Source organism: Chiloscyllium plagiosum, unplaced genomic scaffold (genome assembly GCF_037043375.1).
Source record: "Chiloscyllium plagiosum isolate Xiang-an unplaced genomic scaffold, Cpla_swu_hap1 HiC_scaffold_35, whole genome shotgun sequence".
NCBI classification, from domain to species: domain Eukaryota; kingdom Metazoa; phylum Chordata; class Chondrichthyes; order Orectolobiformes; family Hemiscylliidae; genus Chiloscyllium; species Chiloscyllium plagiosum.
Window position 1 is genome coordinate 6,783,501 of NW_028270173.1, and position 16,578 is coordinate 6,800,078.

At 48.9% G+C, this 16,578-nt stretch overlaps 1 protein-coding gene across 1 annotated transcript in view; it reads left to right on the forward strand.

Moving 5' to 3' along the window:
* LOC148140006 (E3 ubiquitin-protein ligase TRIM35-like) overlaps positions 1–16,184 on the forward strand; it is a 22,747-nt gene extending 6,563 nt beyond the window's left edge. Inside the window, exons 4-7 of the mRNA XM_087979175.1 lie at positions 4,261–4,283; positions 4,377–4,492; positions 6,103–7,149; positions 16,051–16,184. Of these exons, the coding sequence (XP_087835301.1) occupies positions 4,261–4,283; positions 4,377–4,492; positions 6,103–6,746 (783 nt within the window). The 3' untranslated portion in view covers positions 6,747–7,149; positions 16,051–16,184. The remainder of the gene's footprint in view (positions 1–4,260; positions 4,284–4,376; positions 4,493–6,102; positions 7,150–16,050) is intronic.
* The last annotated feature ends 394 nt before the right edge of the window (positions 16,185–16,578 follow it).

The following is a 16,578-nucleotide window of genomic DNA, read 5'->3' on the forward strand; positions in this document are numbered from 1 at the left end:
GGTTTTCTCTGTCTCACACCCAAGAGCACTAACTGCTGTCTTCAACATGGAAATGACACAATCTGGAGTGTGTCCACTCCAGGGAAATATTACAGGGGAACATTGTAATGAGCTGAAACCATGAGGAAAATCAGCTTCATAAAGAGTGAGAAACCCTCAGGATGGTCAGACCATTCTCCCCTGCGGGTACATTTCCAGTCCAGCTGCTGATCAGACACTGGGACCTACAGTGCAGGGTCCAGTCAGGCTGGAACATGTTTACAATGTCCCTGGCTGGAACAGGAATGATTCTGTCCAGGAGAGAGAACTCTCCACAGGGTCAGATACACAGACAGATCGAGCTTTCTCTCAGCAGTTAAATAGGGACATGTTCAGACAATGGGAGGGGTGTCTCCCCACATGACAACCATTTATATCAGAATCAATATGATTTTCTGTAATTTCCACTGTGTTCAGTGAGCCCCTGAGAACTTAATGTTGGTAATTCTCTGTTGTGTATTGAAATGCTGAAGGGGGCGGTTTGTGAAGCAGTGTGATACCAACAGCAAGGGTTCAATTCCCATCACTGTCTGAGGTTACCATGACGGACCCTCCTTCCCAACCTCTCCCCTTGTCTGAGGTATGGTGGCCCGCAGGGTAATCACCACCAGTCATCTCTCACCAATGAGAGAGCAGCCCTATGGTGTGGTAAGACTATGGCAACACCACCGTCTGTGGTACCAGTGTGGGCTGAGGGATAAATGTTGACCAGGACACAGGGAGAGCTCCAGTGTTCCTCTTGGGATCTACTCAGTTCACCTGTTATTTTAATTTCAAAAATATACTTTATTCATAAAGCTATCTTTATATACACAGGCAGTAAAGCAGTTTGGTTCTGTACTGTCACATATGGAGAAACAACAAACATTGGAGCTTGACTCTATCCACCAAACAAACCAAAGGCAGTTGTGACTTGTCCAAGACTAGATTTACATACATTTGAGGCTCCAGGAAGGACTGATAACTGAATGGATTCACCTCAATAGAAAGCCCTCAGACAGTGGTCTTTCCCCTCTGTGCCTGGGCAGCAGCTGCCCCAAGGTTTAATGTGTCCCTCAGCACGTAGTCCTGGGCCTTGGAACGTCCCAGTCTGTAACAGTCGGTCAAGGTCAACTTTTTTTATTTCAAAATATACTTTATTCATCGAAATAAATCTTTGGTACTTGTACAATTGGTCATGTCGTTCATAGATATATACATTGTATGTCTTAACATTACAAAGAACAGATTGAATTACTCGAATTTACAGTTATCCTATTTACAGTTCCCTTTATTAACCATCCAGTCTCTCAGTATTTAGCTGTGGCTTCAGCAGAACCCACCTACTGAGTGGGTGCCCTGTTATACTATAGCAAATGAACCTTTTTTAATCCCAGTTTATGGGTTACCATTGTCCATTTGACTGTCCTGTCTCTGGGGTAGCTGTCTACATCCCCATGGTGAGCACGAAGTGCTGGACCTTCGCTGGGCTGAGGTAGCTATCCAGCTCCTCACTGGGGTCATTTACCCGCTCTGGAGTCATTGAGCCAAGGCAAGGGTCCGCACCGTCCAGTTCTGTGTCTGACAATGGGACTGTCAGAGGATCACAGCTCTCAGTTACCTGTAGTTGTGGGGCAGTGGGTACCCCCTGGTTCTCACTGGGTGGAGGGTGGACATCGGGGGGTCCGTTGTTTCTGGTTGGGAGGAAATGCCCTCCTCTTTATCTACAGCGCTCTGTCTCTTCTTCTGGTGGTGATGACATTCTGTGCACCCGTCTTCCCCATCCGAAGAGCTGTCCGTCCCTCCCTCGTGCAGTTGTCTTTTCCCCCTTTGCTGGAAGGCTTTGGGGACCTGGCCGGATTTTCTCTTCCTGTTTTTAACAGGTATCCACTCCTCTGCCTGCTCGATTACCTTCTCCTCCATTGCTTCCATCTGCCCGTCTAGAGCTAGGATCAGCTGCTGTGTCTCTCCGCTGGCTGCCGCCTCCTCTACTCCAGCCTGTTCTTCTTTCTGGGTGCCACCAGACTCTGTTTCCCTGCTGTCTGGGTGGACGTTACTGGTCTTTGGCGGTCCACGGCTCGCATTGCCACCTCCAGCCATCTGTGCGTAAGTGGGGACCCCCCGTTTTGGGCAGGTCTTGTACACGTGGCCCGCCTCTCCGCACAGGTTGCAGCTCTTTTCTTCCTGACAGTCCTTAGTCAGGTGACCCTCCTGTTTGCAGTTCCTGCTGATGGTCACTTTGCAATCCGCCAGCACATGTCCCGACTTCCCGCAGGCTCGGCACACTTTCGGCTGCCCTGCATATGTCAGGTAGCCTCTGTTCCCTCCAATTGCAAAGCTCGAGGGTGGGTGAAGAATGTTCCCATTGCTATCGACCCTCAGAGTTACCCTGACCTGCCGCTTACTGGTCCAGATCCCAAAGGGGTCGACCACATCGGTGGCTTCTCCCTCAACTTGGACGTACCTTCCCAGGAAGGTCAGGACATCAGCCGCTGGAACATAGGGGTTGTACATATGGATTGTTACAACCCGACTCCTCTGTGCAGGAAGCACACACAATGGGATCGCCGACAAGATGGAAAACAGCGGCTCCCCTTCCTTCTCCTTGAAGACCTTCAGGAGCTGTTCGCACTGCTTCACACTCCTGAAGGTCACATCAAAGTAGCCTGCCCCAGGGAAATCCTGCAGGCAGTACACGTCCGCTGCAGCGAACCCACAGCATCCCAGCAGCACTTTCTTGATAAACAGCATGCGGTCAAGTGGCGTACGATCCTCTATCTTCTTCACAGTCACCCGGACGGTGTTTCGAACCCCCTGTCCAGGGCTGCGGGCAGCTGTTGAGGCCATAGCTCTGAGGTTGGCTGGTCCCTGAATTGGCATTAGGCCGAAGCCAGCATGAAGATCCACCAATAGCAGGTCAGCACAACCAAACGATCCTCCAACGTCCAATCACGATCCAGCGATGATCTCCACTAGCTCTGATGACTCGCAACTCGACCCCTGTCCTGATAAGAACAGACACTTGATCTTAGCCAAAAGGCCGAGAAGGTCGGTCAAGGTCAACTCTCTGTTTGGAAGACCAACAAATTTTGGGAAGACCAAAGAGCATCTTTCACTGAGTTGATGGTCCTCCAGGCGCAGTCACTGTTTGTCTCGGTGTGTCCCTCGGGGAACAGACCATAGAGCACAGAGTCCCGCATCAGGGAGCTGCTCTGGATGGACCTCGACACAAACCACTGCATCTTCCTCCAGCCTTCCTTTACAAAGGCCCTTTCCAGAAGGAGATGGGTGACAGTCTCTACTCCCTACAGCCACTTCGAGGGCAGCGTGTGGTGACACAGACTGACCGGGTGTACATGAAGGATCTCACAGGTAGTGCCCTCCCTCACCCCGACAGGATCCAGCCTCTCCTTTTCCCTCAGGGTATCAAGGATGCTACGTGCTGACCACTTCCTGATGGATTGTGGTGAAAGTTGTTTCTCTTTGTAAATGTCTCCATGAAGGACGGTGATGGGGAACAGTCCAACTACTTGGAGCATTCCACAGCAGCGAGGCCAGGCCCATCCTTCCCAACACCGGGGACAGGTAGAACCTCAGTATGTAGTGATACTATTCAATGGGGAGAGAGCGTGGAACCTCAGTTTAACAGCTCAGCTGAAACCCAGTCCCTCTGACAATGGAGTTGCCATTCAGCTGGTTGGTCATTGAGCTCAGAGTGACTCACAGTGAGTGTCCCTGACATTATATTTCAGTCTGTATGCTTCAGGGTTTCAGGTTATACAGAGTGGCCTGACTGCAGACACAGATTCGGAGACAGTCTGATGAGTCCTGGTACTGAACATAAAACTAACATTGCAGCTTCACCCTCTTTCCAGGAGGGTCAGTGAATTCTATGGGACAATCCTGGTGTAGATTCCCAGAAACTTTTGTCTTCAGGACACACACACATTATAACAGGGAAGTAAACATTAAAGAAACTCTGTAAACAATAAACTAATCCCAGCAATTTAACATCCATGAAGATATTCCAATTCGGTTGGATCTCTGTGAGTTGTTCTGTGCAATAAGATCCAGTAATTAGTAATATTGTGGAGTAACTCAGTCCAGTGAGGACAGGAAGACACTGCCTAATAACGTCCTGAATTTAAAATGTTCATGTTTTGGGGAATCCAGTCTGGGACTTTACTTTTTGTCATAAAATGTTCTCGAAACACTAACTGTAAAAATGGTTTTGTTCCACAGAAATTTCCGGATACAAAGCAAAGGTAAAGCTTACATCCTTGATTTGATTTTTATTTCTAACATATCCCTCTCCCACCCTGGAATGACCCAAAACTGACCTTTATCTTCTGTTTCAGAGTGAAGCAAACTCTCCCAAAGCCACAGAAGGTTTACCCTTTAATAAATGTGGGCAAGTACATTGGCTCCCTGCAGTACAGAGTGTGGAAAAAGATGCTGACAGTGATTAATACAGGTGGGTGTGAGCTTCCTGACACCAGCTCTTCAACAGCTCTCATATTTATGAGTAGAAGAGAGCTGTGTATTCACAATAAATGTTTAATTGTCTTTGTAACTGATAAGATTTCACTTCAGTCAGTTTTCTATGAAAATACAGAATTGACTGATCACATAGTCACAGTGACCTGCTCCTCCTGCTGGACACTCCTAGTATTGCGAAGGGACATTGCTTCTTCAACCTCCCTTTGTGGCTCATTGACCCAACATTCTGTTTATCTTTATCCATCTACCACAAGATTCCAGCATAAGATCCTGTTCCTTCTTTGATTATTCTGTCTAATAGCAGTCAGATCGGATTGCGATGGTCAGAGGCTAATGGTCACAAGTGACTGTTTGTTTCCAACAGAAGGATTTCCCTTAAACTGATGTCAGTGGCTGCAGCTTCCAGATAAAAGGCCTTGTTGGGGTGGACAGCTCCCAGAACTGGGCCAGTCTGCAAGTCCCTCTCTCTGTCACACACACCGTCTTAGTCTGCACCTCGTCAAGGGGCAGCACTCCGAAAGCTTCTAATTCAAAATAAACCTGTTGGACAATAACCTGGTATGTTGTGGTTCTGTTCGCCGAGCTGGGAATTTGTGTTGCAGACGTTTCGTCCCCTGTCTAGGTGACATCCTCAGTGCTTGGGAGCCTCCTGTGAAGCGCTTCTGTGATGTTTCCTCCGGCATTTATAGTGGTTTGTATCTGCTGCTTCCCGTTGTCAGTTCCAGCTGTCCGCTGCAGTGGCCGGTATATTGGGTCCAGGTCAATGTGCTTATTAATTGAATCTATGGATGAGTGCCATGCCTCTAGGAATTCCCTGGCTGTTCTCTGTTTGGCTTGTCCTATAATAATAGTGTTGTCCTAGTCGAACTCATGTTGCTTGTCATCTGAGTGTGTGGCTACTAAGGATAACTGGTCATGTTGTTTCATGGCGAGTTGGTGTTCATGGATGCGGATCATTAGCTGTCTTCCTGTTTGTCCTATGTAGTGTTTTGTGCAGTCCTTGCATGGGATTTTGTACACTACATTGGTTTTGCTCGTGCTGGGTATCGGGTCCTTCGTCCTGGTGAGCTGTTGTCTGAGAGTGGCTGTTGGTTTGTGTGCTGTTATGAGTCCTAGTGGTCGCAGTAGTCTGGCTGTCAGTTCAGAAATGTTTTTGATGTATGGTAGTGTGGCTAGTCCTTTGGGTTGCGGCATGTCCTCATTCCCTTAGGCATCTGTTGATGAAATTGCGGGGCTATCCGTTTTTGGCGAATACATTGTAGAGGTGTTGTTCTTCCTCTTTTTGCAGTTCTGGTGTACTGCAGTGTGTTGTGGCCCTTTTGAACAGTGTCTTGATGCAACTTCTTTTGTTTGTGTTGGGGTGGTTGCTTTCGTAGTTTAGGACTTGGTCTGTGTGTGTGGCTTTCCTGTATAGCTCTGTGGTGAATTCTCCATTTGGTGTTCTCTGTACCATCACATCTAGGAATGGGAGTTGGTTGTCCTTTTCTTCCTCTCTAGTGAATCGGATTCCTGTGAGTGCGGCGTTGATGATCCGGTGTGTGTTCTCTATTTCTGTGTTTTCTCTATCATATTGTGTTTTCACAGAAATAGAGAACACACAGCGGATCATCAACGCCACACTTGCAGGAATCCGATTCACTAGAGAGGAAGAAAAGGACAACCAACTCCCATTCCTAGATGTGATGGTACAGAGAACACCGAACGGAGAATTCACCACAGAGCTATACAGGAAAGCCACACACACAGACCAAGTCCTAAACTACGAAAGCAACCACCCCAACACACACAAAAGAAGTTGCATCAAGACAATGTTTAAAATGGCCACAACACACTGTAGTACACCAGAAATGCAAAAAGAGGAAGAGGAACACCTCTACAATGTATTCGCCAAAAACAGATACCCCCGCAATTTCATCAACAGATGCCTAAGAGAAAGACAACGGAATGAGGACATGCCGCAACCCAAAGGACTAGCCACACTACCATACATCAAAAACATTTCTGAACTGACAGCCAGACTACTGCGACCACTAGGACTCATAACAGCACACAAACCAACAGCCACTCTCAGACAACAGCTCACCAGGATGAAGGACCCGATACCCAGCACAAGCAAAACCAATGTAGTGTACAAAATCCCATGCAAGGACTACACAAAACACTACATAGGACAAACAGGAAGACAGCTAACGATCCGCATCCATGAACACCAACTAGCCACGAAATGACATGACCAGCTATCCTTAGTAGCCACACACTCAGATGACAAGCAACATGAGTTCGACTGGGACAGCACTACTATTATAGGACAAGCCAAACAGAGAACAGCCAGGGAATTCCTAGAGGCATGGCACTCATCCACAGATTCAATTAATAAGCACATCGACCTGGACCCAATATACTGGCCACTGCAGCGGACAGCTGGAACCGACAACCGGAAGCGGCAGATACAAACCACTATAAATGCCGGAGGAAACATCACAGAAGCGCTTCACAGGAGGCTCCCAAGCACTGAGGATGTCACCTAGACAGGGGACGAAACGTCTGCAACACAAATTCCCAGCTCGGCGAACAGAACGACAACAACGAGCACCCGAGCTACAAATCTTCTCCCAAACTTTGAATAACCTGGTACTGTGTGACCTTCTGACCATGTCTGTCTGTCTCTCTCTCTTTGTCTCTCTCTCTCTCTCCCTATGATAAGCATTGTCTCTCCCTGTCACATGCACTGTCCCTCTCTCTCTCTCTCTCTCACTATAATACACACTGTCTCTCTCTCTCTCTGTCACACTCACCATCTCTATACCACACATACCACCTCTCTCTCTGTCATACATACCATCTCTTTCTCTCTGTTTCATACTCACTGTCTTCCTCTCTCTCTCTCTCTCACTCTGTCGCAGTCGCTATCTCTCTCTCTCTCACTCTGTCTCACTCATTGTCTCTCCCACTGTCAAACACATCATCCCTCTCCCCCTCTCGTTCTCTTTCACTGCCTTTCACACACACTGCGTCACTCGCTCTCTCTGTAATACACAACCCCTGTCTCTCTGTCGCACTTGCCATCACCCTCTCTCTCTCTCTCTCTGACACACACAGTCTCTCTCTCTCTCTCTATGTCACACACACCATCTCTTTCTGTCTGTCTGTGTCTCTGTCACATGCACCGTCACTTGCTCTCTCTGTCTCTGTCACATGCACCATCTCTCTCCCTCTCAGTCACACAGACTGTCGCTGTCTCCCTCTCTGTCATACACGCCATCCCTCTCTCTCAGTCACACTTGCCAACTCACTCTCACTCTTTCTCTGTGTCACATACACTGCCTCTCCCTCTCTCTCAGTCACAAACACTATCCCTCTCTCTCTCCGTCACATACACCACCTCTATTGTGCACACCATCTCTCTCTCTCCCTCTCCCACTCCCTCTCTCTGTCATATTCACTGTCTCCCTATCTCTCACTGTCATGCAAACAGAGTCTCTCTCTCTCTCTGCCCCTGGTCAGACACACCACTTCTCTCTCTCTCTACCATCACAATTGCCATCTCCCTCCCTCTGTCTCTCTGTCATACTCACTGTCTCTTCCTTTCACATGCATCCATCTCTCTTTCTCGCTATCACACACCGTCTCACTCACTCTATCTCTCTCTGTCACACTGACTGTCCCTCTCTCTCTCATAAACCATCTCTCTCTCTCCGTCATATACTCTCTCTCTCTTTCTCTCTCTGTCAGATTCGCCGTTTCTCTATGTCTCTCTCACTCTGGCACACTCCTTAAGCTCTGTCTATATCACATACACCCTCTCTCTTTATCTCTCTCTCTCTCTATCACATTCACTATCTTCCTCCTTGTCTCTCCCACTCCCTCTCTCTGCCACACTCTCCATCTCTCTATCTTTTGCTCTGTCACATCTTGCCTCTCACTCTTTGTCATACACACCGTCTCTCTCTCTCTCTCTCGCTCTCTGTCAAAAACATCACCCCTCTCTCTCCTTCTGTCACACTTGCTGTCTCCCTCCTTCTCTTTCTGTCACCCTCACTGTCACTCTGTTTCACACGCACCAATCTCTCTTTGTCGCTGTCATAGACACAGTCTCTCTCTCTCTCTCTCTATGTCACATACGCAATCTCGCTCTCCCTCTGTCACATTCACTGTCTGTCACATCCACTGTCCCTCTCTCTTCATGAAGAAACTGTCTCTCACCCTCTGTCACACAGAATGACCTACTCTCTCGCTCCCTGTCATTCATAACTTCACTCTTGCTGTCACACTTGCCATCTCCCTCTCTCTCTTTCTCTCTGTGTTACACACCATCTCTCTATCTGTCTGTCACAACACTGTCTCTCTCTCTCTCTATTTCTGTCTCTATCACACTTCAAATCTCTCTCTCTCTTGCTGTCACATACAGTGTCTGTCCTGCCTCTGTCCCACAAACGGTCACTTTCTCTCTCTCACCCTCGATCACACACACCGCCTCACCCTCTTACCCTCTGTCACACACACCGCCTCATCCTCTGTCACACACATCGCCTCTCTCTCACCCTCTGTCATACACACCGCCTCACTCTCTCACCTCCTGTCACACACACCACCTCACCCACTTACCCTCTGTCATACACACCGCCTCACCCTCTCACCTCCTGTCACACACACCGCCTCACTCTCTCACCCTCTGTCACACACACACCGCCTCTCTCTCACCCTCTGTCATACATACCGCCTCACTCTCTCACCCTCTGTCACACACACCACCTCACTCTCTCACCCTCTGTCACACACACCAGCTCACTCTCTCACCCTGTGTCACATATACCACCTCAATCTCTCACCCTCTGTCACGCACACCGCATCACTCTATTACCCTCTGTCATACACAACGCCTCACCCTTTCACCCTCTGTCACACACACTGCCTCACTCTCTCACCCTCTGTCACACACACCGCCTCACTCTCTCACTCTCTGTCACTCATGCACTGCCTCTCTCTCTCTCTCTCACCCTCTGACACTCATACACCGCCTCTCTCTCTCACCCTCTGTCACTCACACACTGCCTCTCTCTCTCATCCTCTGTCACACACTCCGCATCACTCTCTCACCCTCTGTCACACACACCGCCTCACTCTCTCATCCTCTGTCACACATATTCTGCCTCACTCTCTTACCCTCTGTCACACACACCACCTCACCCTCTCACCCTCTATCACACACACCGCCACTCTCTCTCACCCTCTGTCACACACACCACCTCACCCTCTCACCCTCTGTCACACACACCGCCTCTCTCTCTCACCCTCTGTCACACACACCACCTCACCCTCTCACCCTCTGTCACACACACCACCTCACCCTCTCACCCTCTATCACACACACCGCCTCACTCTCTCACCCTCTGTCACACATATTCTGCCTCACTCTCTGACCCTCTGTCACACACACCACCTCACTCTCTTACCCTCTGTCACACACACCACCTCACTCTCTGACCCTCTGTCACTCAGACACCGCCTCACTCTCTCATCCTCTGTCACACACACCGCTTCACCCTCTCACCCTCTATCACACACACCGCCTCAATCTCTCACCCTCTGTCACTCACACACTGCCTCTCTCTCTCACCCTCTGTCACACACATCGCCTCACTCTCTCACCCTCTGTCACTCACACACTGCCTCTCTCTCTCACCCTCTGTCACACACACCGCCTCTCTCTCTCACCCTCTGTCACACACACCGCTTCACTCTCTCACCCTCTGTCACTCATACACTGCCTCTCTCTCTCTCACCCTCTGTCACTCACACACTGCCTCTCTCTCTCACCCTCTGTCACTCACACACTGCCTCTCTCTCACCCTCTGTCACACACACCGCCTCACTCTCTCACCCTGTGTCACAAATATTCTGCCTCACTCTCTCACCCTCTGTCACACATACCGCCTCACTCTCTCACCCTCTGTCACACACACCACCTCACTCTCTCACCCTCCGTCACACACACCACCTCACTCTCTCACCCCTGTCTCACACACACCACCTCACTCTCTCACCCTCTGTCACACACACCGTCTCGCTCTTTCTCTGTTACACATAACCTCTTCTTTTCATCATACTTGCCATCTCTGATTCTCTTTATTTCTCTCTGTCACACACACCACCTCTTTCGCTCTCTCACCCTGTCAAATGCACTATCTCTCTCTCTCCCTCTCTGCCACACACACCGTCACTGTCTCTGTTATGCACACCATCTTGTTCTCTTTCTCTCTCTGTCACATAAACTGTCTCTTTCTCTTTTTCACCCTCTTTGACACACACCATCTCACTCTCTTTCTCTCTGTCATACATATCATCTCTCTGTCACACTTGCCATCACCCTCTCTCTCTACCTCTGTGTCACACACAGCATCTCTTTCTCTCTCTCTCACCATCTCTGTCAGACACACCGTCTCTCTTGCTTTCTCCCTCTCTGTTACACAAACCTTCTCTCTCATCCTCTTTCAACACACATCCTCTCTCTCTGTCATACACCAACCTCTCTCTCTATGTCACACTTGCTGTGACCCTCTGTCTATGTCTCTCTGTAACACACACCGTCTCGCTCTCTCTCTCTTCCTCTCTGTCACACACACCACTTCTCTCTCTCGCTGTCATCTACACTATCTCTCTCTATCTCTCTGTCGCACACACTATCTCTGTCTCTGTCATGTACACCATCTCTCTCTATTTCTGCCTCTGTCACGCACACCATTTCTCTTTCTCTCTCTCCCTTTGTCATATGCACTGTCCCTCTCGTTGTCATACAAACCATCTCTTTCTCTTTTTTACCCTCTTTCACACACACGGTCCCACTCTTTCTCTCTGTCATACACAACCTCTCTCTGTCACACTTGCCATCACCCTCTCTCTCTATCTCTGTGTCACACACAACGTCTCTTTCTCTCACTCTCTCTCATTGTCTCTGTCAGACACACCGTCTCTCTTGCTTTCTCTGTCACCCAAACCTTCTTTCTCACCCTCTTTCTATACACATCCTCTCTCTCTCTCTCTCTCTCTGTCATACACAACCTCCCTCTCTATGTCACACTTGCTGTGACCCTCTGTCTGTGTCTCTCAGTCACACGGACCACGTCTCTCTCTGCCACACACACCATCTCTCTCTCTCTCTGTCACACACACCATCTCTCTCCCTCTCAGTTACACACGCCATCTCTCCATCTCTCTCCCTCTCAGTCACACACACCATCTCTCTATATCTGTCTTTATGTGAAACACGCAATGTTTCTCTCTCTCACTCTCTCTCTCTCTGTCACATGCACTATCTCTCTCTCTGTCACACAGTCTCTTTCTCTCTCTCTATGTCACACACATCCTCTCTATTGACACACTCACTATCACTTTCTCTCTCGCTGTCTCTCTGTCCATGCACCATCTCTCTCTCTCTGTCACACACACTGACAATGTATTGCTCTAACACCAGCAATGAACAAATTAACAGGATTACTAACTATTCCTGAATTGAATTAAATTCTACTGGAATGAATGCTGTTTCAATAACACAGTTCCCGCCCTCCCTTCACTGTTTGATCACACAGCATTGCCCTTTGAAATGAAGGGCACTGCTTGTCACTGGCCACTCGGGTGTTTCCTTTCTTCCTGGTGGTGGAAACTGAATAAAGATTCATGCACCTTGTGTCCTCCACTGTGTCTCACACCTGCACACACACAACATGAGTGCTGGGGAAAAAATAAGCACTACCGCAGTTAGGCGGTAGTGTGGGGTTAAGAAAAAAAGAGTAGTGTCAGACATTCTGACACAGTGAGAAAGAAAAACACAGTTCCCACTTATAAATCCAGTTAATAAGAGCAATAAATTAAACTTAGTCTCTCAACATTACACAGTCTATGTCTTCCCCGCTGTCTCCAATCTTCCTTCTGCTGACCTCACATCACAAACACCTTTCTTTTGATGATTCTTCGGTGAGGATTTGGAGCTGGAAATGGTGCATTTGATGGGTCCTTGTTAGAGAGCTTCATCATATTGTGTCAAAGTCAGGTTTGTCTCTCTATGGCATTTGGCTTCTCTCAATTTTCAAAAAACCCTGCCTTCAATGTTCCTGATGATGCACCAAATTCTTACAACGTGATTGGTTTCAGGCTGTAAACACCATCAGTTTTTAAATTCAGTGGGTTTTGAATGGCAGAGGGTTTTTTTAAATTAATTGGTCACATTCGACTTGTCGTCAAAATAGCAGCAAACCTCAGGTGTCCGTGAACAAAGCCAACAGTAACATGTTTCCATTTTAGAACAGTCTGTCTCCCACAGCTGCACACAGACCTCCTTCTCTGCTGAACTCCAAGCTTAAAGAGCACTTTTCCTCCGAAAGGGCCCACACTCTGCTTTTCAATTTATTTACAATTTTACTATTTTTACCAACTTTGTGACACTCTGTCACACTCACCATCACTCTCCCTCTCTCTCCGACTCTCTCTGTCACATACTCATCCTCTCTTACTCTCTCTGTCACAATCACCGTGTCTCTCTCCCTGTCACAATCACCGTGTCTCTCTCCCTGTATCTCTGTCCCTCTGTCGTAATCATTGTCTCTCTCGCTCTCTCTCTCTCCGTCTGTCTCTTTGTCATACACACCACGTCTTTTTGTCGCACTCACCGTCTCCCTCGCTGTCACTTTGTCATTCACTGTCTATCTCTGTCACACATATACATCTCTCTCTCTATCACACATACCATCTCTCTCTCTCTCTCTATCACACATATTATCTCTCTCTCTCTCACACACACACACACTCACTCTCTGTGACACACACTGTCTCGCTCTCTCTCTTTCTCACTCTCACTCTGTCACAGGCACCGTCTCTCTCTTCCTTTCTATCTGTCAAACGGACCATCTCTCTCTCTCTCTCTCGCTATCTTGCTCGCTCACTCATAGAATCATAGAGAGGTACAGCACAGAAATAGACCCTTCAGTCCAACTCATCCATGCCGACCAGTTATCCTCACCTAATCTCGTCCCATTTACCAGCACTTGGCCCATATCCCTTGAAAACTTTCCTAACCATATACCCATCCATATGCCTTTTAAATGTTGTAATTGTACCAGCCTCCACCACTTCCTCTAGCAGCTCATTCCTTATGTACAACACCTTCTGCATGAAAAGTTTGCCCCTTAGATTCCCCACCCCAGGGAAAAGACTTTGTCTCTTTAACCCTATCTATGCCCATGATTTTATCAACCTGTATAAAGTCACCCCTCAGCCTCTGATGCTCCAGAGATAACAGCCCCAGCCTACTCAGCCTCTCCCTATAGCTCAAGTCCTCCAACCTGGCAACATCCTTGTAAACCTTTCCTGCATCCATTCAAGTTTCACAACATCCTTCCGATAGGAGTGAGACCAGAATTGCACATAATATTCTAAAAGTGGCTTAACCAATGTCCTGAACAGCCACAATATGACCTCCCAACTCTGATACTCAGTGCTTTGACCGATAAAGGAAAGCATACCAAATGCCTTCTTCACTATCCTATCTACCTGCAACTCTACTTTCAAGGAGCTATGAACCTGCACTTCAAAGTCTCTTTGTTCAGCATCACTGCCCAGAACCTTACCATTAAGTGGAAAAGTCCTGCTCATTCTATCACTCACCATCTCTCTCTCTATCTCTCCCTCTCTGTCACACTCTCTGCCTCTCTCTCTATCTGTCACAAACACTGTGCCTCTCCCTCTGTCACACAAACCATCTCTTTCTCTCTCTGGTACTCTCGCCATCTCACTCTCTCACTCTACCACACTCACTGTCTCTGTTTACATCACACACACTATCTCTCTCTCCATGAAACCACACACTGTGTGCCTCTCTCTGCCACACTGACAGTCTCTTTCTCTCTCTCTGTCACACTCACCGTCTCTCTCTCTCTCTCCCTGTCAGAGATACCATCTCTTTCCATCTCTGTTTCTGTCACAATCGGCATCTCTCTGTCAAATTCACCGTCTCTCTCCTTCTCCGTATTTAGCCCAGACATAGTTCCCCTCTCTCTGTCACACACATCCTCTCTCACTCGCTCTCTGTCACACACACTGTTTCTCCCTCTCTCCCTCTTTCTCTCTGTCACACACAGTGTCTCTCTCCCTCTCCCTTTCTCTCTCTGTCACACACTGCCTCTCTCTTTCTCCCCCTCTCTCTCTCTCTCTCTGTGACACACTGTCTCTCTCCCCCTCTCTCTCTCTGTCGCACACTGCCTCTCTGTCTCTCCCCCCTCTCTCTCTCTCTGTGACACACTGTCTCTCTCCCCCTCTTTCTCTCTGTCACACACAGCGTCTCTCTCCCTCTCCCTTTCTCTCTCTGTCGCACACTGCCTCTCTCTGTCTCTCCCCCCCTCTCTCTCTGTGACACACTGCCTCTCTCTTTCTCCCCCTCTCTCTCTCTGTGACACACTGTCTCTCTCCCCCTCTCTCTCTCTCTGTCGCACACTGCCTCTCTCTGTCTCTCCCCCCCTCTCTCTCTCTGTGACACACTGTCTCTCTCCCCCTCTCTCTCTCTCTGTCGCACACTGCCTCTCTCTGTCTCTCCCCCTCTCTCTCTCTGTGACACACTGTCTCTCTCCCTCTCCCTTTCTCTCTCTGTGACACACTGTCTCTCTCCCCCTCTCTCTCTCTCTGTGACACACTGCCTCTCTCTTTCTCCCCCTCTCTCTCTCTCTGTGACACACTGTCTCTCTCCCCCCTCTCTCTCTCTGTCGCACACTGCCTCTCTCTGTCTCTCCCCCCCTCTCTCTCTCTGTGACACACTGTCTCTCTCCCCCTCTCTCTCTCTCTGTCGCACACTGCCTCTCTGTCTCTCCCCCTCTCTCTCTCTCTGTGACACACTGTCTCTCTCCCCCTCTCTCTCTCTCTGTCGCACACTGCCTCTCTGTCTCTCCCCCTCTCTCTCTCTCTGTGACACACTGTCTCTCTCCCCCTCTCTCTCTCTGTCGCACACTGCCTCTCTCTGTCTCTCTCCCTCTCCCTTTCTCTCTCTGTGACACACTGTCTTTCTCTCTCTCCCTCTCTGTGACACACTGTCTCTCTCCCCCTCTCTCCCTCTCTGTGACACACTGTCTCTCTCCCCCTCTCTCTCTCTCTCTGACACACTGTCTCTCTCCCCCCCTCTCTCTCTGTCGCACACTGCCTCTCTCTGTCTCTCCCCCTCTCTGTGACACACTGTCTCTCTCCCCCTCTCTCCCTCTCTGTGACACACTGCCTCTCTCTCTCTCCCCCTCTCTCTCTCTGTGACACACTGTCTTTCTCCCTCTCCCTTTCTCTCTCTGTGACACACTGTCTTTCTCTCTCTCTCTGTCCCACCCTCTCTCTGTAACGGGGTTTCCTCAGCCTCACTGCAGGGTCTATCCCAAGTGCTGTTTAACTCCTTCCCTGGGGATGAATTTCTAATCCTGGATCGTTGCTGATGTTCCCAGTCACTAAGCGGCTGTGAGAGTTACAGTGAGTGTGACTAACATTTTATTGTTGTCCCTCTGTTCCCAGCTCCAGTCACCTTGGACCCTAATACAGCCCATTCTGCCCTTCTCCTGTCTGAGGACCTGAGCACCGTGAGAGACACCAGGAATCGGCAGCAACTTCCCGACAATCCGGAGAGATTTGATTCCTGTGGCTGTGTCCTGGGATCAGATGGATTCACATCAGGGAAACATTCCTGGGAGGTGGAGGTGGGGAATAAGACTGAGTGGGATATGGGTGTGGCCAAGGAGTCCACCAACAGGAAGGGGAAAATCATCCTGAACCCAGGTAATGGGTATTGGGCCCTGGTGCTGAGAAAGGGGAATAAATACTGGGCTGGTGAGAAACCATGGAAATGCTTAGAGCTGAGTGTGAGTCCGAGGAAGGTCCGAGTCTGTCTGGATTATGAGGGAGGGAAGGTGTCCTTTTATAACTCAGAGAACAAGAGCCATATCTACACTTTCACTGGGACATTCACTGAGAAACTCTATCCTTACTTCAATCCATGTAACACTGATGGGGGTAAAAACACAGAGCCTCTGAAAATCTGTCCCC